This window comes from Salvelinus namaycush, chromosome 4, assembly GCF_016432855.1.
Source record: "Salvelinus namaycush isolate Seneca chromosome 4, SaNama_1.0, whole genome shotgun sequence".
NCBI classification, from domain to species: domain Eukaryota; kingdom Metazoa; phylum Chordata; class Actinopteri; order Salmoniformes; family Salmonidae; genus Salvelinus; species Salvelinus namaycush.
The window spans coordinates 53,985,101-54,009,276 of NC_052310.1; the positions used below are offsets into that span (position 1 = coordinate 53,985,101).

The 24,176-nt window shown below is 42.5% G+C and overlaps 1 protein-coding gene across 2 annotated transcripts in view; it reads right to left on the reverse strand.

The window, feature by feature from the left end:
* LOC120046617 (zinc finger MIZ domain-containing protein 1-like) overlaps positions 1-24,176 on the reverse strand; it is a 211,956-nt gene that overhangs the window by 12,257 nt on the left and 175,523 nt on the right. For both annotated transcript variants that reach the window (XM_038992000.1, XM_038991999.1), the window contains exon 7: positions 2,918-3,062. In XM_038992000.1, the coding sequence (XP_038847928.1) occupies positions 2,918-3,062 (145 nt within the window). The remainder of the gene's footprint in view (positions 1-2,917; positions 3,063-24,176) is intronic.

The following is a 24,176-nucleotide window of genomic DNA, read 5'->3' on the forward strand; positions in this document are numbered from 1 at the left end:
GATAAATGACCTGAATTGATGTGATAACAATAAATACAATGATAAGTTTATAACATTGATATGCACCACATTTTTTGTAATTATCCTTTAAAGCCCTCCAGACAAAAACTAAATTTTCTTGTGTTTTATAAATATTTCCACACTATGAGGTTGGAATAATACTGTGAAATTGTGGAAATTATGATAATTCCCTTTTAGTATAAGAGCTGTTTGAAAAGACCGCCTGAAATTTCAGCCTGTTTTGGTGGGATGGAATTATGGCCAATGAATTAGGAATTAGAATTCTAAATAGGATTTGGCATTCCATGGTGACATCACCATGCAGTAAATTAGTTAATAGACCAATAAGATAGAGAGTACCAAACCTGTCTTCCAATAACCAGTGTGGTAAAGTACTTAAGTAAAAAATACTTTAAAGTACTACTTAAGTATTTTTGGGGGATATCTATACTTTACTTTACTATTTATATTTTTGACAACTTTTACTTTTACTTCACTGCATTCCTTAAGAAAAGAATGTACTTTTTACTCTAAACATTTTTCCTGACACCCAAAAGTACTTGTTACATTTTGACTGGAACACACACTTATCAAGAGAGCATCCCTGGTCATCCCTACTGCCTCTGATCTGACGGACTCACTAAACACAAATGCTTCGTTTGTAAATTATGTCTGAGTGTTGGAGTGTGCCCCTGACTATCCGCCAATAAATAAATAAATAAATTGTGCTGTCTGGTTTGCTTATTATAAGGAATTTTAAATGGTTTATACTTTTACTTTTGATACTTAAGTACATTTGATCAATTCCATTTACTTTTGATACTTAAGTATTTTTAAAACCAAATACTTTTAGACTTTTACTCAAGTAGTATTTTACTGGGTGACTTTCACTTTTACTTGAGTCTTTTTTTATTAAGATATCTTTACTTTTACTCAAGTATGACAATTGAGTACTTTTTCCATCACTGCCAATAACAGGTCATTTTCAGTTTCCCCCTCCCACTCAGACCACACCCAGACAGTCCTAGCAAAATTCTTGCTTGGGAAATTGCTCTTTGCTAAGAAGTTATTTTTGTTTCTCTTTGACCATTTTTTATTGAAAACAATTACAGTAAGATACTTGATTGTTATCCAGAAAATGATTTGAAATTGAGATAAAAACAGCTGCATTGGACCTTTAAACTACTACTTCTAGTTTGATGGTTGTAGCCATCGATTGTCCCATTAACAATCACCCATATTAACACACTTATTTCAGCACAATCTTCACATTTCTCTAGTATAGGCTGTTTATTGTAATGAACAATGTCAGCAAAATGCCTGCGATAAGTGATCGTATCGCACGCACGCACGCACGCACGCACGCACGCACGCACGCACGCACGCACACACAGACCCTGTCATCACTGCAGGGCAGATACAAAGACATAGTAACGTGACAGCCGTGGATCTCATTTGGCCAAGTACATAACACAACAGAGGATTGCATATCCACCCAGAATGTGAAATGTGCTCATAATCCTTGGAAGCCTTTGGCCACGTATATGTTATTTGGAATATTTGGCATTAGAACTCCAAACAAATTGGAGGCTAGAATATGAAGAACCAAACTAAACTCTACGGGGAGAGACAGACGGAGTATCTTTTCACACACACACACACACACACACACACACACACACACACACACACACACACACACACACACACACACACACACACACACACACACACACACACACACACACACACACACATACACATACACACACATACATACACACACATACACACGCATAGCTGTGGTGTTGGAAGGGACCCAATATACTAGTATCTTCAAGGAGGTAGAACACCTCCCAAGATGCCCAGCGCAAAGCAGAATTGTGGCAGCCAGGTTTGGAATTGGGACAAGCACAGAACATTCTGCTGAACATTACTTTACTGCAGCCCACTCCCTCCGTTTGTGCATGCCTGTGTCTGTGAATCGATACAGTTACATTATCAGGGAAATTATTTTTTCTATTTTATTTTACCTTTATTTAACTTGGCAAGTCAGTTAAGAACAAATTCTTATTTTCAATGACAGCCTAGGAACAGTGGGTTAACTGCCTTGTTCAGGGGCAGAATGACAGATTTTTACCTTGTCAGCTCGGGGATTCGATCTTTTGGTTACAAGTCCAACACTCTAACCACTAGGCTACCTGCCACCCTTTTTGATGATATATTGTATCATTTTGACAATATCGCAAAATAGTTTTTGTGCTAGTTGGCTGCACCTGCACTAAAACACCAGTAAATTTCTTTCATAGCTTGTTCTCCACTTTTATTTCCATGACCGATCGAAACCCGTTTTCACATGGCTCTCGCTTGTCCCTCTGCAGCAGACATACCGTGAGCAATATGTTTGGAACATCGAATCGCAGTGCACATTGAATCATGAGAGAATCGCAATACAGTATCGGCACCTAAGTATTGTGATTATATCGTTTCGTGAGGTCCCTAGCAATTCCCAGCCCAGCGTGTATGTCTGTTCCTATCCTACAAGCTAGCTCTGCTAAGCTTGTCTTAGCTCACTTTCATGAAGAGAAAAACTCAGTACATGTATTTATTTGAGAAGGGACTGGGAGGAGAATATTCTAGATTAAATGCAACATAGGGCACGATTTATATAGCTTACTTTGAGGGGGGAGAGGTGGGAGGAAACTGAGATTTAGGTAAACATTGTTAAAGTTAACACGAACGATCCAGTTTAAACCAGGGAACCAATGAGGGAGTGTGTGTTGAAATGACATGTTCACACCTGTTGTGTAAGTGAAAATGAAAGTGACAATGTCTCCCTTTGTGTAAAACAGAAAACATATACAGCAAAGTACACACTGACAGACGGACGGACGGGGACACACAAACACACACTGACCCATGTGAGAGTCCTCCAGGGGGTTTCATGGTGTTTATGTTGGGCTGCATGGGGACTTTGCCCTGAGGGGACTCGTTCTGTCTGCTCTTCTGGTGACGCAACAGCAGGAGGCGACCCAGCTCCTCGCACCACGATGACAGCAAGGCTACGGGAAAGAAAAACACACACACACACTCATGTGTCAGTCTAATAACGTATGAAAAACACACAGACACTCATGTGTCAGTCTAATAATGTAGGAAACACACACACACACACACACACTCATGTGTCAGTCTAATAATGTAGGAAACACACACATACACTCATGTGTCAGTCTAATAACGTAGGAAACACACACACACACACACACACACACACACACACACACACACACACACACACACACACACACACACACACACACACACACACACACACACACACACACTCATGTGTCAGTCTAATAATGTAGGAAACACACACACACACGTGTCAGTCTAATAACGTAGGAAACACACACACACACAAATGTGTCAGTCTAATAATGTAGGAAACACACACACACACACACACTCACGTGTCAGTCTAATAATGTAGGAAACACACACACACTAATGTGTCAGTCTAATAACGTAGGAAACACACACACACACGTGTCAGTCTAATAACTTAGGAAACACACACACACACACTCATGTGTCAGTCTAATAATATAGGAAACACATACACACACTCATGTGTCAGTCTAATAACGTAGGAAACACACACACACACGTGTCAGTCTAATAACTTAGGAAACACACACACACACACTCATGTGTCAGTCTAATAATATAGGAAACACATACACACACTCACGTGTCAGTCTAATAATGTAGAAAACACACACACACACACACACACACACACACACACACACACACACACACACACACACACACACACACACACACACACACACACACACACACACACACACGTGTCAGTCTAATAACGTAGGAAACACACACACACGTGTGTCAGTCTAATAATGTAGGAAACACACACACACACACACACACACACTCACGTGTCAGTCTAATAACGTAGGAAACACACACACACACACACACACACACGTGTCAGTCTAATAATGTAGGAAACACACACACACACACACTCACGCGTCAGTCTAATAACGTAGGAAACACACACACACACACACACACACACACACACACACACACACACACACACACACACACACACACACACACACACACACACACACACGTGTCAGTCTAATAATGTAGGAAACACACACACACACACACTCACGTGTCAGTCTAATAATGTAGGAAAACACACACACTCACGTGTCAGTCTAATAACGTAGGAAACACACACACACACACACTCACGTGTCAGTCTAATAATGTAGGAAAACACACACGTGTCAGTCTAATAATGTAGGAAACACACACACACACACACACACACACACACACACACACACACGTGTCAGTCTAATAATGTAGGAAACCCACACACACTCACACGTGTCAGTCTAATAATGTAGGAAACACACACAGGTCGGTCTACATATACAACTTTTCACTTTAACTACAGTCTGTCGGTCTGCTAAAACAGTCTCCAATATGTCAGTTTGAAGTAAGTCAGTTTCTATTACCAAACATTAGGATCCTATGATATTATTTTCCTGACTACTTCAGCAAAATGATTTGGACTCTCTGAAAGTCTCCACAGCCACTTCTGCCATCAGAAAAACAAACAAACAATTGCCCATCAAAAATGCTTGATCAGAACTATCTCAATTGATTCCTCAACTCTCTGACTATGTTCTGCCCACTACATTTGAGTGCTGCCTCTCACTCAAGTTGGACTGCAGTTCTGCCTCCTGCCACATTGCGGCACCCTAACACAGTAATCCCAGCCTGTCTGTCGCTGTCTGTTTGCCAGTGTAGATCTCAGTGACTGATGGAAAGAATCACACAGTGTTTATCTGCAGTACATCAGCTCTGATCGCTCTAGAAGAGAGTCCTCTGGCTTTCTGAAGAGGAATGGTAACATGCAGAGCGAGAGAGGGGGGGGGGGGGGGGGGGAAGAGAGAGAGGGAGAGCTCGAGATGGAGAGATGGAGAGAGAGAGAGAGAGAGAGAGAGAGAGAGAGAGAGAGAGAGAGAGAGAGATGGATATGGGTTAGAGAGCGTATACCCGTCCTCTCCCCTCCTCTTTCTCCCCTCCACTCGTCCCCAATGACTAATCAGATTGCTCAGCGTTCTCAGTCATCTTCAACGCAGGTAACTGTCTGCTCCACCATGCAGGCAGGCAAACATCATTATGAATGGTGTACGATGCACTGTACATAAGAAGAGCTTTGGACTTAATGTCTAACATCTTAAAACAGAAAATAAGCTCAAAAGGTGCTTGAGATCAAACAGCAAAGCCTTAATTGAGCCATGAATAAAGGAGAGGAGAGAGAAGAAACGAGAAGAGGAGAGTTGACCACAGCAGAGCAGACTGAGCCACATTGAGCCAATCTTTGAGAAGTCAGTCTCAGGCTCCCAGCAGGTTTCTGCCAGAGCCAGAGGGAGGAGAGACTCAGCCCTCCTACTTAAAGTGGAATTATTCCACCCTGCCATTACAGAGAGCTTATCTCCCCACTTAATCACCACCTCCGTCCTCCCTCCGCACGCCCAGCCTGTCGCAAGACCTGGCAAACTGCTATTTACACCCATAGTGTTCTGGTCAAAAGTAGTCACGGAAGGGTTAAGTACTCTGCTAGTATCCTCACTCTCTCTCGCTCTCTCTCTCTCTCTCTTTCTTTCTCTTTCTTTCTCTCTCTGTTCTACAGTAATTAGCATTCGGAGTTTCCTTGTAATGGAGGACTTGCCCTCTATCATTAGTTAATGGAAACAGCAGCCTGTTGCCCCGGGTTACACTTCCTGCTGTTCACACAGGCTGGATGACTCAGGTAATTTAGCTAGTGGATATTCTCCTCCTCTACAGTTAAAGGTACAGTCCACATGACGACATCATTATATCTTTCTCTATGTTGACACTGCAATGTTTCAGCACTTGTACATGATAAACAGCAAGTTTAAAAGACCAGACCACACATTTCCACTGAACGTACAGTATGGATGAATGCAGAAAGCAGTGATGTCACAGACTAGCCTATATTACAGGCTTGGCTGTGCAGCCCACATTACTCACAACACTCTGATATAGACACACATGCAGATCAGCTCACGTACAGTACACTACAGATAGAGGTAGTACTACATAGTACACACAGATATGAGACAGTACACTTTCTCAGAACATGAAAACCGTACATTGGACGCCGAATACACGCATTGTCAGAAGCCTATACACATACAACGTGTGATACAAGACAAAAAAAGCTATTTCTATAAAATCATAATCTATATAAAGCTCCAGCCAGTATGCTGTGTAATGTGGGCAGGATAATGTGTGCAAAATAAGAAATATGAAGAGAGGACATCAAATCCTCTTGAAATCAAAAAGTCTGCATCCAAAATGGAACCCTATTCCCTATGTAGTGCACTACTTTTGTCAAAAGTAGTGCTCTTAAAAGGGAATCGGGTGCCATTCGAGATGCAGACAAAGTCATGCTTCTGCAAAACCGTAATGGAACCCATTTAGCAGCCAATGATATCCTTCCCAGCTAATGACCCTCCTCCACTCCACTCTGAGAGCCTCTGCCCAACCAGAAGCACATCCAATGGGTTTATAATCCCTCTCCATGACTCTGGGGCAGATTCAATCAAAACCACACTGCAGGAAAAACCAGCACAGGGTAAATAATCACATTCATTTTATAAACGGTCTGTTTTTTATTTGTTTACTGAAACACAACTGTTCAGGTTTTCTCATAGTGCGAGTTTGATTTGGTCTCTGTGAGCATACGGAGCATACAGATGGAGGGGTGGAGGTGGAGTAACGATAAGCGGTCGGATGCTGGAGCCAGAGAGGGATGGATGGAGGGAGGAATGGAGCGAGGTTAGCTACCTGAGTCACTCTGACATCTCCTGCAGGTGTTGGTTTCTGTAGGGTTCAAATTACACATTTTACTGGGGAGGGAGGGGTTAATCACGAACAAAACACAAAATGCAGCAGCAACAGTCAAGTTAAACGTGCAGTCTGCAATTTCTGTGTCTTGTATCCCTATGTGTGTGGCACTGGCACCAAACCCACAAACAATCGAGGCTCAAAGTAAACACACACACAAAACAGAAGTTAGGCCCGTATAAGAAAAGAAAAAACGCAGGCTCGTTTGAGCCAATCACTCGCAAAGAGCCTACCCTTCCACCCTATAGGGTCAGACTACATAGATATATATATATTTGCTTTATATGCATTTGATATGAATACTTGACTGACAAAGAGATCCAGAGAGATGGATAGCCATGCAGTATGCTCTTTAAAAAAGGCAAAGAAGAAGTCATAGTTCTGTAGTGATAGAGATGAAGAGTCTGTTAGTCCTACCAAGTCAATATATTTGTCTGAAATGCTTCATTGACCACACATAGATATGTAGAGAGGTGGAGAGCCATGATGGATGATGCCCTAAGTAGAAAAATAAAAATACATGCACATTTATTCTGGTTGACTTCAACACAATACAGTTCTCATTCTTTAGAGGGCACACAGATAGGATTACATCACGCTAGTTTCCAGATTGAAATGTAGCCTAGAGTGAAGGCATAGGGGTCATGACCTGTGTACAGTATCTGACCTGCATTCAGACTGTTAAGATACTGACATATGATGCTTTGGCAGGAATTACCCATGATACACTATGATTAGAAGTATGTCCTTGTCCAATTACTAACCCTGGGGTCAGGACCTTCCCATCTGCACTATAGCAGCTATTCACCACACAGTAACTTTAGACTCACATATACGTGCACTAGCTGTGAGGATCCTGGAGGTTTCAGTGGTTAGAACACATTAGATGGATACGATTTACAATATCCTGAGGCTAAAGGGATACTCCGGGATTTTGGCAATGACAGATGAACTTGTGGATACCATTTTTATGTTAAGGAAATGAGAGGTAGTTTTGTGAGTCAATGCTAACTAACATTAGCACAATGACTTCCAGTCATAGCGCTAACACTAGTAAGCAATTGTGCTAGCGCTAGTTAGCGACTTCCCTCAGACTGCACATAGACATAAAAATGGTATCCACGAGTTCATTTGACTCTGGGGAAGTAGATAAAGGGCCCCATTGCCAAAATCCCTAAGTAACCCTTTAAGTCAGCGGCCTAGGCTTCTTACAGAAGAGGAAACAGGGTGGCCACACACACTAGCTGTGAGGATGCTGGTGGTTACAGTGGTTAGACATAGAGCACATTAGATGTACAGGAAACAAACAACAGTGCAGCTCAACAGATCAACAGTGTTCACTGGGAACTGCACCCTGTGTGTCTTAATGAATCCACCACTGTCCTCCCAGTACTACACAATCTTACTGGACGAGCTCCCAGTACTACACAATCTTACTGGACGAGCAGCCAGTACTACACAATCTTACTGGACGAGCAGCCAGTACTACACAATCTTACTGGACGAGCAGCCAGTACTACACAATCTTACTGGATGAGCATCCAGTACTACACAAACTTACTGGACGAGCTCCCAGTACTACACAATCTTACTGGACGAGCAGCCAGTACTACACAATCTTACTGGACGAGCAGCCAGTACTACACAATCTTACTGGACGAGCTCCCAGTACTACACAATCTTACTGGACGAGCAGCCAGTACTACACAATCTTACTGGACAATCAGCCAGTCTCTCTGAAGCAGAGCTCAGGTTAGTGAGTTAAACTGTGGCCCCAGTAGGTCAAGCCCTGGTCAGCTGATATGTCTCTGTCTGTCCTGTGCAGTGCTGCTAGGCTGCAGTCATGCTCCAAGACATAGTCCCCTGGAACCACTCCAAGACATAGTCCCCTGGAACCACTCCAAGACATAGTCCCCTGGAACCACTCCAAGACATAGTCCCCTGGAACCACTCCAAGACATAGTCCCCTGGAACCACTCCAAGACATAGTCCCCTGGACCACTCCAAGACATAGTCCCCTGGAACCACTCCAAGACATTGTCCCATGGAACCACTCCAAGACATAGTCCCCTGGAACCACTCCAAGACATTGTCCCATGGAACCACTCCAAGACACGGTCCCTTGGAACCACTCCAAGACATAGTCCCCTGGAACCACTCCAAGACATAGTCCCCTGGAACCACTCCAAGACATAGTCCCCTGGAACCACTCCAAGACATAGTCCCCTGGAACCACTCCAAGACATAGTCCCCTGGACCACTCCAAGACATAGTCCCCTGGAACCACTCCAAGACATTGTCCCATGGAACCACTCCAAGACACGGTCCCTTGGAACCACTCCAAGACATAGATATACTGTACAGGTCTACATTTCTGATAATCTTCTATAATGAATCACACTCATATTGCAGTGCTTTAGGATTTTACATTGTTGCATTTAGAATAGTGGAAACAAACATGCATGTTCTGAGTTGTAAAACACGGAGAGAGAAAATCTAATTCCAAAGTTTCCCATCAATGAAGCCATCAGGACGTCCATTCTAGTCAGTCTAAGTCTTTCTATGCTTTCAGACTCAAAACCCTCCTTTTATCTCGAGCCACAGCAGGGGACCCTACTTAAACCCAAAGCCAGACTGGGATTGCCTGACACACACATGCATACACACACATAATCTCAGATGCACACACGCAAACACACACATCACAGAACCATTAACACATCCAAACACCTTCCGATGTCTCTTCAAGCAGACAGCTCAACTCACAGATACGCTCACACGTGGTGCACACACACACACAGGCCGTGTCCGAAATCTGGCTTGTCTACTACTTACCTAAACTCCATCCTGTGTACTGGGTCGTTCCACTAATTAGGTGCCTTTTGAGTAGTGTAACTTGGTGAAAAAAAAGTGTTCAACTTAATAAAAAACACTTCTCATCTCATGTTAAATAAAAAAATGACTATTAGGTGCTTATTAAGTGGTAAATAACCTAACAGGGCTGACTAACAGGGCTGACTAACAGGGTTGACGATTTCATCTTAAATCAGCCATAAATCCCCTTGTGACAGAGGGAATGGAAGCTTGTTGTGTGCAACAGGGAGGGGCAATTGAATGCAAGCTTGACTAAATATTTCTAGCCTGGGTAACAGGGTTGACGTGTTATGCTCGACCCGCGCAGTTTTCCACCACAAAACACCAGAAAATGGTAAAAAAGAGTAGAACCAGCTCACTTGCTTTTACAGTAGGATTTGACTATTAGCTGTTCAATGTCTCGTTTGGAAAAAAAATGAAAAAAAGAGTGGTTTCACCACATTAAAACAAGAGTTCAGTTCACGTAACAGGGTTGACCTTAAAATGAGGGACAGGTTGTTGTTTTACCTTAAAATGTATGATTAATAACATTAAATAAATAATAGTCTTCAGAAATGACTTTGTCAAAACAACAAAATAACTAGGGGTTTACAATGATGGTGAAACTTGGAGAAATGTTGGGGTTAAGTGGGTTCCTAGAAATCACAGAGGTTGATGGAGGGACCTTAGTCGTTATTCATATTCAAAATCAGATTTATAGAATTTTCCATGTGGTCAATATTCAAGGGCGCTTCATTTAATATAACATGCTTTCAAAAAATGCAATATTTGTGCACAATTTCCACTTAAAATATCAAAGGGACGCAAAAGGAACTCATTTCATGGAATGACCCTACTAATCGTACTACATACTATTTAGAACATACTGTTTAGGTAACAACGATGCAGTAAGCTACAAATATCAACATACTAGGCTTATCCTACTGAGAATACATCATCTAATGCGCAACTGCGTTGATTCCCGCCATTCGTTCATTTTGGTACAGTGTGTCCCCTCAGCTGATTATCAGCTGTTGTCAGACACGTGGGTCTCGAAAGACAATTCTCTTCCTCAATAGTGTGCAGCGAATTGTACTAGATGAAAAGGCGAAATTAGTATGACATCCTGGCATTTAAAGCATACTCAATACGGGTATTCGGACACGGACTCACATTCACACACCGCTCTTAGACTTACCCAGAGTCAAGAAAAGTCCCAGTGTGTCTCATCTCATTGTCGTCATGGCACAGGGAGAGAGAGAGAAGGCTCTGATGTCAGAACACAGCTAAGCTCCCACAGAGGCCAATGGCAACGCTCTAGCTTATTTTATTTCTCCCTTTTTTAAAACTCTCTTTCCTCTGCCCTTTCTTTTATCTTTCACTCAGTTTTTGCTTTTTCTCTCCCTGCTGTCTCTCTCCCTCTTCCCCTGCCTCTGTTTCCCCTCCCCTTCTCTATCTCTCTCTCTCCCTCGCTCTCTCTTTATCCCTGTTGTCTCTCCCTCTTCCTTCTGCCTCTGTTTTTTCTCTCTCTCTCTGTCTCTCTCTCTCTCTGTCTCGCTCTCTCTCTCTCCTTCCTGTCCAGTGTCGGCACAATGCACATCTATTATTTAGAAGCAGTCTCCCGGTCTCCCTGGCTCAGCCAATCAGAGAGCTTGCGCCATAGTAATGGGTTCCTGCCTCCTGCTGTACCTGCTACCAGCTCCAACTGGCTCCACAGATGACAGGATGGAGGGAGGGAGGAAAGGAGGGAGAGAGAGGGAAGGGAGAGGAGGGAGGGGAAGAGAAGAGAAGAAAGTGAGGGAAAAGGAAAGAGTCAGAGAATGAGAGGGGTAGAAACAGGGACTCCTCACCTCTGTCGTGTGGTGCTGTTATTTATGCCTCTTGTTTTTATTCACTAGTGATCCATTGCACTGCCCCTGAAGCTCCAATCGCGCATACAAACACACACACAGGCACGTATGTACATATACACACACACACACACAAACTCTCTCTCGCTCTCTCTCAGACACACAGACAGCCCGACAGACACTTAGCTAGCGGGGAGGAAGGAGAAAAAAACGCAGCCAGCTCACATTTCTGACTTGCAGAAGTGGGTGGGACCTAACCTGCTAGATAGACAGTATCCTGGCTAAAGGCCAATGCATCAGAGACAGAGGGAGACACAAACAGAGATAGAGAAACACAGAGAGAGAGAAAGAGTGAGAGAGAGAAAGAGTGAGAGAGAGAGAGAATGAGAGAGAGAATCAAGTGAGAGAGAGAGAGAATGAGAGAGAGAATCAAGTCAGAGAGAGAGAGAATGAGAGAGAGAATCAAGTCAGAGAGAGAGAGAGAGAGAGAGAGAGAGAGCGAGAGAGAGAGAGAGAGAGAGAGACAGAGAGAGAGACAGAGAGAGAGAGGGCACGCAGGCCTACAGAGGACCATCATTGACACACAGAGGTCTGATGCAGCATTTCACTGTGTGAAAAGTGCAATGTGAAACAGTTCTTCACCCAAGGTGTGTACGCTGTGATATCCTCCCTTCGCACTTTTCCTCCACAAAAGAGACCGGCTAAGTCAGCACTGTTCTATTGAAGTTCAGCTTTGGCATTAGCAAAATGACTTTTTACATTTCACTGTAAATGTGAACCAATGAATCACCTAATGTAAAATATTATAACATCATAACCACGTAAAATAAGCATCTTCCTCCGTACCCTTTGAAAACGGAACACTTATCTGTTTCAGGGTTTTACTAGTTTGAAAAGTTGACGGTACTTTTATGTTGCAAAGTGATTTCATCATTATCATCATCTCATCTAAGGAGGTAAAGCTTAGTGTCAGACACACACACACACCCACTATAAATAGCCCTATAGCAACATCAGTTAATAATGCAGTAGTAGGACTGCGCTCTCTCTCTGTCTCTCTCTCTCTGTCTCTCTCTCTCTCTCTCAAAAAAAAAGGAGAACTAAAAAGGAGAACAAAAAAGGAGAACTGCCACTGCCTCAAGCAGCTACGGAGAAACAGAGAACTTACAGGGGGGGGGGGGGGGGGCGAGAGAGCAGAGAAAGGGTGAGTGTGTGAAAGACAGAGTTAAAGAGAGAGTGTGTGTACAGAATATGTTTTGCTTGTGAGTTACAGCCTGCCTCACACTGGAAGCGATCCGTCACTGTTGACACGCTGCATTTGTTGCTTTCCCTGACGTGCGACAGCAGATTTCCCAGGGAGCATGCTTTGTTGATTTACTCAGTGCTAACAGCATTCCATAGTCCTGCCTGGCCTGACTGGCCCAACATTCTCCACTCATAGTCCTGCCTGGCCTGCTCAACATTCTTTACGTCTGAGATCAGAGAGGGGGACGTCAGTGGAGGGACACTCCCAACTAATACAGAACCCTGGCCAACTCTCTCTCTGTCCCCATATTCCCTTCACATGCAAGTTAATTTACATTATTTTTCTCTACCTCTCTTTTGTACCTTCACAGCCAAGTTATAACCTCTCTCCATCTCCTTCTCCCCTCCTCAACCCTCTTCTCCCTTTCCCCTCCACTCCAAACAAATATATCCTTAACAGCTTTCTCTCCCTTATTTGCCCAAGTTACACCTTTTCACAACCCTCTCGATTTCACTTTAGAGACGACAGTGATAGATTTGTGACAAGCAGCAGAGAGAAAAACAGGAGGAGAGTTATCCCCTCACTTTAGTGCTTTATACAGTCTCTGAGCTGTATGTACAGCTCTATCGCTCAGTAGCAAATGTGTCAGAAGGAAATCAAGAGAGAGTAGCATTGCTGTTGGCTAACTTGGCTGCAGACTGCAAAATCAAGATATGCAGGAACTAAAACTTTGGCTGCACACTTGTCTTAGTCATGCAGTCTCTTGCTCTCTCCATATAGTCTACCCCTCCCCCTAAACCCAAAAGACAGTTTCGTTGTGGTATCTATATGAATAAGGTCACATAGCCGTTTCAAATTCAAGCCCCGAATGAGTGATATTAAATACTTCTCTATTGCAAAACAGTCAATATTCAATAGAATCCAATCCAATAACTTTGTATTTATTTGCCAGAAACGGCTATACTTTTTTTATTTAAGGGAAAACAAGCAAGATCCTGCATCTTTCTACGACCTTTAATATCCTCTGCCAACAATAACCAAACATTGTTGACATTCGTACTGTAGGGTAGTAATCACTAGCCTACATGTTATGCCATGACTTTTTTTTTTTTTTTTTTTTTTTTTTTTTACATCATCCTCGGTCACACCTTGAAATCAACCCAAGAACAACTCCAAACTCGCCCCTCTCCGGAATTCAGAAAAGGAGTTGTCGGAAATATTACTTCATGCAAATATGTAAGCAGTGAGCATTATGAGCGAGAGGTGTAAATGTCTGTCGGCGCTGTCATTTTGAGGGACACTAATGTGTTTGTTGAATGTCACACAGACAGCTTCAGGAAAGGACGGACATGATCTGAGACAGGTGAATGATTGACTGACTGCTGCCACTAGAGAGGAACCAAGAACTAGTTTGGTAACCCCAAATATCCACTGGTCTGCACAGTACAACACCTACATGTGAAACACCTCATAATGCTCTGTGCCTTACGTCTATCCACTTCCCCTTGTAGGCATATGTCTGAGGAAGGCTATAAATAACTAGCAAATGAGTCAGTCAGATGAATAGGCTACCTTTTTCATACAGTTAATTACCAATAAATATATTTTTTCTATGAAGACCTAACCTTTTAGGTAACTTTTTTAACATTTTAAGTTATGTTTAGGCTACCATAGCGTTACCAGTTGATCTTGACAGTGGCACATCCTTCACCTCAGAGCTAGCTCTCTCCTGTGAGGAATGGGATTAGGGTTAGCTCTGGTCTTTGTAGGGCAGCATAACCATTATCTAATGACTCCAGCAGGGAAGTGAACAGTCTGCAGGTAATCCACAGCAATGGCTAACGGCTAACAGCGAACTGCAGCTGGGTAATCCCAGATACAGCAACTGCAAGCAGCTATCGGCTAACAGCTAAAGGCTAACTGCAGCTAGTAATGCAGCCACAGCAACAGATATTCATTTTATATATTTATTTAACCTTTATTTAACTAGTCAAGTCAATTAAGAACACATTCTTATTTACAATGATGGACTACCAAGAGGCAAAAGGCCTCATGTGGGGATGAGGCTGGGATACAGTAACAAACACAAAGCTAATAATAGAAGAGGCACCAAGGTGGCCTATTGCGTGGGGTAGCCATGCTAACAGCTAATTCTATCACAACAGTGTGGATAGAGGCAGCTACACTCCCCTACATATTTATTTGGGCAGTGAAGTTAAAACTTTTATTTTTGGCTCTATACTCCTGCTTTGTGGATTTGAGAACAAATATTTCATATGAGGCGACAGTACAGAATATGGATGCTAACATGATTACAGATGATCATGAACGAATCGTGAATAATGATGAGTGAGAAAGTTACAGATGCACAAAAGATCATGCCCCCAAAACATGCTAACCTCTCACCATTACAATAACAGGGGAGGTTAGCATTTTTGGGGGGGTATGATATTTATGCCTCTGTAACTTTCTCACTCATCATTATTCACGATTCATTCATGGTTCTCCGTAATCATGGTAGCATCCACATTAATGTAGTGTTCAGAAACATATTCTATTGTTATTTACAATAAAATGAGTCCAAAATGACACAATACATTATTTACCATTCATTTCTATTGGGCACAACATAATCCGATACACAACCACAACAAACTGCAAATGCATCCAACAAATTTGTAGAGTCACAAGCTTGATGTAGTCATTGCGTGCTATGAATATGGGACCACATACTAAACTTTTGACTAAATGTAATACACTATAAGTTGTCCAAATACTTATGACACCTTCAAATGGGGGAATATATACATAAAGTTATTTCATATCCAAAACAGTGAAACATATGTGTATGAAAATACACTCAAATAAAAGGTGACATTCTGTACTGTTGCCTCATAAAACATCCAAAATGCTGGAGTATAGAGACAAATTAAAAGATTTAGCTACACTGTCCAAATAAGTACATAGGGGAGTGTACTGTACGCTCACAGTAAACTAATGCTAGCCCAATAGGATCTCAGTCTCTTCTCTGACTAATCGCAGATTAATGCGGCAGGTTAATCTCTCACTCTGAGAGGTCACAAACGCCAGACAGCTCATCCTTACCACCACACACACGCATATACACACACAAACATAGGCGTACACACAAAATAATATGACTATGCACACACGCTACATAGTCCTAGGCAAACAGGCTGCTTACATTAGGCCTAATACAGCCACTACAAATAGAGGTAAAGTTAACGTTTGTAATATTTGAAATATCTGGCATTTTCATTAATACATGGCCTATAAGGGTACAGACAATTTCTTTCCATTTGAACATCTCCACTGTAATAACCATCCTGTCACTGTATGATTGATCAGCATACAGAGCGGAGCTGGAGGACCAGGCTGGCCCCTCCCCTCCCCAGAGATGGCCAGAGTGGACCTCAGACTCCTGCTTTCCTTCTGAGCTCTCAGGTGTCAGATGTGGGACCCTCTGTCGCCAGCCTGGCTGTCAGGGGATTGTGCTGGGGCTGCACTTTATGTGCACGGAGACACACACACACACACATACACACACGCCCGAACACACACACACTTGCACGCAAGTGCACACAGGCACACGCACACAAAACACACACACACAAATACAGGCAGTGCTGGTGATGGGCTGGTGAATCATCTAGTCCAGCCTCACATACAGGCCTTAAGAGTGTCTGTGTGTATTTGTGTGTGTTCTGCGACCGTCGCCCTCTTGTCTGGTTCCTCAGACAGACGTCCTTGCAACCGAGGTAAGATGGATGCTGGCTGTCTGAGTGAGACCAGTCTGAGGCTCATCTGCCTTCATCACATCTCCCATCTCTCTCTCCCTCTCCCCATCCCTCCCAGTCTCTCTCTCTCCCCCTCCGTTTCTCTCTCTCTCCCTCCCTCCCAGCATCATATCTCCATCCCTAACTCTCCTCCCTCCCTCTCTCTCTCCCTCCCACCCTACCCTCCCCTCTCTCCCTCCCATCCAGCTTTCCTTCTAGGTGGTGGGCCGCTTTAGTTTTCGAGATGATCGATCTCTGTCGAAGAAGGAGCTGTTTTTTATTTTATTTTTACATATTGTGTATATTTATTTATTCTGAACACATTTCCGTTTGTTGGCAATGTAAATTCTTGTAAATGTTTTCAAAATACTTACTTTTATGTTCGCTAGCTGGACAGGCAAACACCGCCGAGTACTAAACTGTAAACCAATCAAAACTCGTGTACTATCTCTGCTGATCACGTCTGCCAATCACATAATCTGTATCTAAGGTAGAAGTGGTGGTGACAACTGGAAAGAGATGTCCGTCCGACAAGCTGCAATCTAACTGTCTAAATGTGATACCATCAACGCAAGCTGTACAATTACTCCTACCTTAGAGCACAGGAACCTTAGTAATGAAGCTAACTTGCTAGTTAGCTAGCTAGTTACAACTAGTATATCTGTTGCTAACTACCAGGAGCAGATACATTACCTTCAGAAAGTATTCACACCCCTTTACTTTCCCCCAAAAAAATTCTGTTACAGCCTGAATTTAAAATGGATTAAATTTAGATTTTGTGTCACGGATCTACACACAATACCCCATAATGTCAAAGTGGACTTTTGTTTGTAGAATTTATTTTTAAATAATAAAAAATGAAAAGCTGAAATGTGTTGAGTCAATAAGAATTCAACCCATTTGTTTGTTATGGCATGTCTAAATAATTTCAGGAGTAAAAATGTGCTTAACAAATCACATAAGTTAGATGGACTAATTCTGTGGTCAATAATAGTGGTAAACATTTTATGACAACTCCATCTCTGTACCCCACACATACAATTATCTGTAAGGTCCCTCAATCGAGTAGTGAATTTCAAGAACAAATTCAAGCACAAAGACCAGGGAGGTTTTTCAAAACCTCACAAAGATGGGCAATGATGCTGAATATCCCTTTGAGCATGGTGAAGTTAATAATTAGGCTTTGGATGGTGACCCCAGTCTAAGATCGTTAGTACTTTGAGGCAGGTTCTCATTGAGGATTTGCCTGTATTTGGCTCCATTCATTTTTCCCTCTATCCATACCAGTCTCTGCCGCTGAAAAGCTTCCCCATAGCATGATGCTACCACCACCATGCTTCACGGTAGGGATGGTGTTAGACTGGTGATGACCTGTGGCAAATTTTCTCCAGACATAGCGCTTTGCATTCAGGCCAAAGAGTTACATTTTTGCATCATCAGACCTCATCATTTTTTGTCTTATGCTCTCAGAGTCTTTCACATGCCTTTTTGAAAACTCCAGAAGTTCTGTCCTGTGCCTTTTTCTCAGGAGTGGCTTCCGTCGGGCCACTCTTCCATAAACCTCAGATTGGTGAAGTGCTGTAGAAACTATTGTTCTTCTGACAGGGTCTCCCAATTTATTTTTTCACCTTTATTTAACCAGTTAGGCTAGTTGAGAGCAAGTTCTCATTTACAACTGCGACCTGGCCAAGATAAAGCAAAGCAGTTCTGCACATACAACAACACAGAGTTACACATGGAATAAACAAACATACAGTCAATAATACAGTAGAAAACAAACGTCTATATACATTGTGTGCAAATGAGGTAAGATAAGGGAGGTAAGGCAATAAATAGGCCATGGTGGCGAAGTAATTACAATATACCAATTAAACACTGGAGTGATAGATGTGCAGAAGATGAATGTGCAAGTAGATATACTGGGGTGCAAAGGAGCAAGATAAATAAATAAATACAGTACGGGGATGAGGTAGTTGGATGGGCTAATTACAGATGGGCTATGTACAGGTGCAGTGATCTGTGAGCTGCTCTGACAGCTGGTGCTTAAAGCTAATGAGGGAGATATGTGTCTCCAGCTTCAGTGATTTTTGCAGTTCATTCCAGTCATTGGCAGCAGAGAACTGGAAGGAAAGGCAGCCAAAGGAGGAATTGGCTTTGGGGGTGACCAGTGAGATATACCTGCAGGAGCGTGTGCTACGGGTGGGTGCTGCTATGGTGACCAGTGAGCTGAGATAAGGCGTGGCTTTACCTAGCAAAGACTTGTAGATGACCTGGAGCCAGTGGGTTTGGCCACGAGTATGAAGCGAGTGCCAGCCAACAAGAGCGTACAGGTCGCAGTGGTGGGTGGTATATGGGGCTTTGGTGACAAAACGGATAGCACTGTGATAGACTGCATCCAATTTGCTGAGTAGAGTGTTGGAGGCTATTTTGTAAATTACATTGCCGAAGTCGAGGATCGGTAGGATGGTCAGTTTTACGAGGGTATGTTTGGCAGCATGAGTGAAGGATGCTTTGTTGCGATATAGGAAGCCGATTCTAGATTTAATTTTGGATTGGAGATGCTTAGTGTGAGTCTGGAAGGAGAGTTTACAGTCTAACCAGACACCTAGGTATTTGTAGTAGTAGTAGTGATGCTGGACGGGTGGGCAGGTGCGGGCAGCAATCGGTTGAAGAGCATGCAGTTAGTTTTACTTGCATTTAAGAGCAGTTGGAGGCCACGGGAGGAGAGTTGTATGGCATTGAAGCTCGTCTGGAGGTTAGTTAGCACAGTGTTCAAAGAAGGGCCAGAAGTATACAGAATGGTGTCATCTGCATAGAGGTGGATCAGAGAATCACCAGCAGCAAGAGCGACATCATTGATGTATACAGAGAAGAGAGACGGCCTGAGATTGAGGGCATCAAGCTTAGATTGTAGGACGGCCGGGGTGTTAAGCATGTCCCAGTTTAGGTCACCTAGCAGCACAAGCTCTGAAGATAGATGGGGGGCAATCAGTTCACATATGGTGTCCAGAGCACAGCTGGGGGCAGAGGGTGGTCTATAGCAAGCGGCAACGGTGAGAGACTTGATTCTGGAAAGGTGGATTTTTAAAAGTTGAAGCTCGAATTGTTTGGGTACAGACCTGGATAGTAAGACAGAACTCTGCATGCTATCTCTGCAGTAGATTGCAACTCCGCCCCCTTTGGCAGTTCTATCTTTTCAGAAAATGTTATAGTTAGGGATGAAAATTTCAGGGTTTTTGGTGGTCTTCCTAAGCCAGGATTCAGACACGGCTAGGACATCCGGGTTGGCAGAGTGTGCTAAAATAGTGAATAAAACAAACATAGGGAGGAGGCTTCTCTGGGGAATAGGAGTGGAGCTAGGCACTGCAGGGCCTGGATTAACCTCTACATCACCAGAGGAACAGAGGAGGAGTAGGATAAGGGTACAGCTAAAGGCTATAAGAACTGGTTGTCTAGTACGTCCGGAACAGAGAGTAAAAGGAGCAGGTTTCTGGGCGCGATAGAATCCATCTTAGCCAAGGAACTCTGTAGTTCTGTCAGAGTGGTCATTGGGTTCTTGGTCACCTCCCTGACCAAGGTCCTTCTTGCCCGGTTGCTCAGTTTGGTCGGACAGCCAGCTCTAGGCAGAGTCTGGGTAATCAAAAAATATATATATCTCCCAATGATGGAGACCTCTGTGCTCTTGGAAACTTTCAACACTCTAGAAATAGTTTTATACCCTTCCCCAGATATATGCCTCATCACAATTCCATCTCGGAGATCTATGGACAGTTCTTTGGACATCATGGTATATTTTCTGCTCTGACATCCACTGTCAACTGTGGGTCCTTATATAGACATGTGTGTTTCTTTCTAAATCATGTCCAAACAATTGAATTGGCCACAGGTGGACTCCAATGAAGTTGTAGTGACATCTTATGGATGATCAAGGTAAATTGGATGCATCTGAGCTAAATTCGGAGTGTCATAGCAAAGAGGTGTGAATACTTATGTACTGTGAATGAGATATTTCTGTATTTCATTTTCAATAAATTTGCAAAGATTTATAAAAACAAGTTTTCACTTTGTCATAATGGGGTGTGTTTTGTTTTACACTTTACTTGATACCTAGCGTAGTAAAATGTTAAGACACGGTCATAACCATGTCACAATACGTCATAACAGCTGACATAACCTGTCATAATATGGTCATAGCACGGTGACACATATATTTAGACCTGTGACATATATTACGTTATTTTATGGCTGGTTATGACACCTACATAAGTGTCAAAACTCACAAAACCTACCATGGTAGTTATTTTGTGGCTGGTTATGACACCTACATACGACTGTTAAAACCCACAAAACCCTTCCACACAAGGCAAAACATTCTATTACACCATAGACAACTTGTCAACGGTATTTTTATGTTTTATAAAATTTTCTGAAATTGACCATGTTGAATTAACATTGTAATTGCGCACCCAATGATGTCAGACATGCACATACCCCAATTCCCTGTTGCTGATGACTGGGATGAATGCAGGAGCAGATTTCAGGAGCAGGACAAGACACCGTCTTTTTGACTGATGACTGATATAAGGGCAAGTAATAGGCCCGTGATAGGCCTATCTGGCTTATATGACTCTGATGGTCATAATGCTTCTTGACAGTGTCATAAAGTGTATTTCCTTAGTCCAAGTAAAGTGACACAGGTGGTCATAATTCTTCTTGATAGTGTCATAAAGTGTAAAAACATGACTTCATTACAACAATAAAACAAACTTTAGAATGAAAGGAAACTTCTTGGCAGGGAAATGTAGGTGTCATAACCAGACATAAAATAACGCAATATATGTCACATCAGATGTAAACATATGGGTCATGACACTGTTATGAGCATATTATGTCAGATTATAACAAGTTATGTCAACTGTTATGACATATTATGACATGGTTATGACCATATCATAAAGTGTTATGACACTAAGTGTCAAGTAAAGTGTTACCAAAAAAAAACATTTCATCCATTTTGAATTCAGGCTGTAACACAACAAAATGTGGAATAAGTCAAGGGGTATGAATACATTCTGAAGGCACTGTTCGTGTTGGCTATGCCATATGTATTGGCTAATATCGATATGCAACTGTCATTTTTAAACCTCCATTCTAACATACATGACAGGCACACATCTTTCTATCTACATGCCCTGATTTGGGTTTCTTTGCAAAGTGTCTGATTGAAAGTTAGATAATTGAAATGAGAAATATAATCATGCCAAAACATGATTCAACAATTTAATTCTCTGACAGAGCGATAGCTACCTAATGAAACACAAAATGGCATTTACAGTAGCTGGCTAGGCTAGTCAAACTGTAACATTGGCTAGCTTTCAATAAATTGTCTAAATGATCAATGGAGTTACCTCTTCATATGATCAAGACAATTCATTTTGCATGCTGCATATTTCAAGTGCCCTCAAAACAGATATTTATCTTATTTCATTTGGGGAGCTAGCTAGCTATATCGGTTCTTCTTCATCAGACAGCAGCTCGTGTTTTTACATGAAGCTGTGTTTACATCGTAGATAGAAGCCGTACATTGGCTGCCTTCATCACGAGGGGTATGTACGGGAGTTCTGATTGGTTCCAAGTTTAGTTGTTTAGCAAATTTGCCTGAGCGGCCGTGTGTTGAAATATATTTTTTATGAGAGAAAATGTGCAAGAAATGAAGGTGCTAACAAATCTTATAGTCATAAGAATGGTTTACTGTCATGTACAAAAAATCTGCTCCTCCCTCGACGGGGATCGATCAACTTCGTGTTTTCAGGCTTCAGTCCACCACCTATTCCCCTGAACCCACATTTTGGTTTGTGTCCAAAATGGAGCCTTATTCACTGTAGCACTTTTGACCAGGGCCCATAGTGCATAGGGGGCCATTTGGGATGCATCAGGCCCAGGCCCAGGCTGGATTCTTTCAACAAGATCCCAGAGCCATCACAAGGCCTGGAGATGATTTAAACTGTCTTACAGACCACACAGTTCAACTTGAGCATTGGGCGACAGTCACATTATACCATCAGTACAGAAACAGGTGAAGGGAATAGACCTAGCCATATAAACTAACGTCTGCCTGTCTGTCTGTCTGTCTGTCTGTCTGTCTGTGTGCTTGGGTTCTTCTAATAGGTGGATCAACCACTAAGGAATTATACTATTTCAAGAGAAGAAAGAATAGAAACAGTTGATTTTGAAAATGCTCTCTACGGATGAGCACTGAGACATGAGAGATGAAATGGAGAAATGTAATTCTGTTGTGTGTACACATATAAATACATTTAGACTCAGTTTTTCACAATTCCTGACATTTAATCTAAGTAAAAATTCCCTGTCTTAGGTCAGTTAGGATCACCACTTTATTTTAAGAATGTGAAATGTCAGAATAATAGTAGAGATAATGATTTATTTCAGCTGTTATTTCTTTCATCACATTCCCAGTGGGTCAGAAGTTTACATACACTCAATTAGTATTTGGTAGCATTGCCTTTAAATTGTTTGACTTGGGTCAAACGTTTTAGGTAGCCTTCCACAAGCTTCCCACAATAAGTTTGGTGAATTTTGTCCCATTCCTCCTGACAGAGCTGGTGTAACTGAGTCAGGTTTGTAGGCCTCCTTGCTTGCACACGCTTTTTCAGTTCTGCCCACACATTTTCTATAGGATTGAGGTCAGGGCTTTGTGATGGCCACTCCTATACCTTGACTTTGTTGTCCTTAAGCCATTTTGCCACAACTTTGGAAGTATTCTTGGGGTCATTGTCCATTTGGAAGACTCATTTGGGACAAAGCTTTAACTTCCTGACTGATGTCTCGAGATGTTGCTTCAATATATCCACATAATTTTCCCTCCTCATGATGCCATCTATTTTATAAAGTGCACCAGTCCCTCCTGCAGCAAAGCACCCCCACAACATGATGCTGCCACCCCCGTGCTTCACGGTTGGGATGGTGTTCTTCGGCTTGCAAGCCTCCCCCTTTTTCCTCCAAAAGTAACGATGGTCATTATGGCTAAACAGTTCTATTTTTGTTTCATCAGACCAGAGGACATTTCTCCAAAATGAACGATCTTTGTCCCCATGTGCAGTTGCAAACCGTAGTCTGGCTTTTTGATGGCGGTTTTGGAGCAGTGGCTTCTTCCTTGCTGAGCGGTCTTTCAGGTTATGTCGATATAGGACTCGTTTTACTGTGGATATAGATACTTTTGCACCTGTTTCCTCCAGCATCTTCACAAGGTCCATTGCTGTTATTCTGGGATTGATTTGCACTTAAAGCACCAAAGTACGTTAATCTCTAGGAGACAGAATGCGTCACCTTCCTGAGAGGTATGCCGGCTGCGTGGTCCCATGGTGTTTATACTTGCATACTATTGTTTGTAAAGATGAACGTGGTACCTTCAGGCAT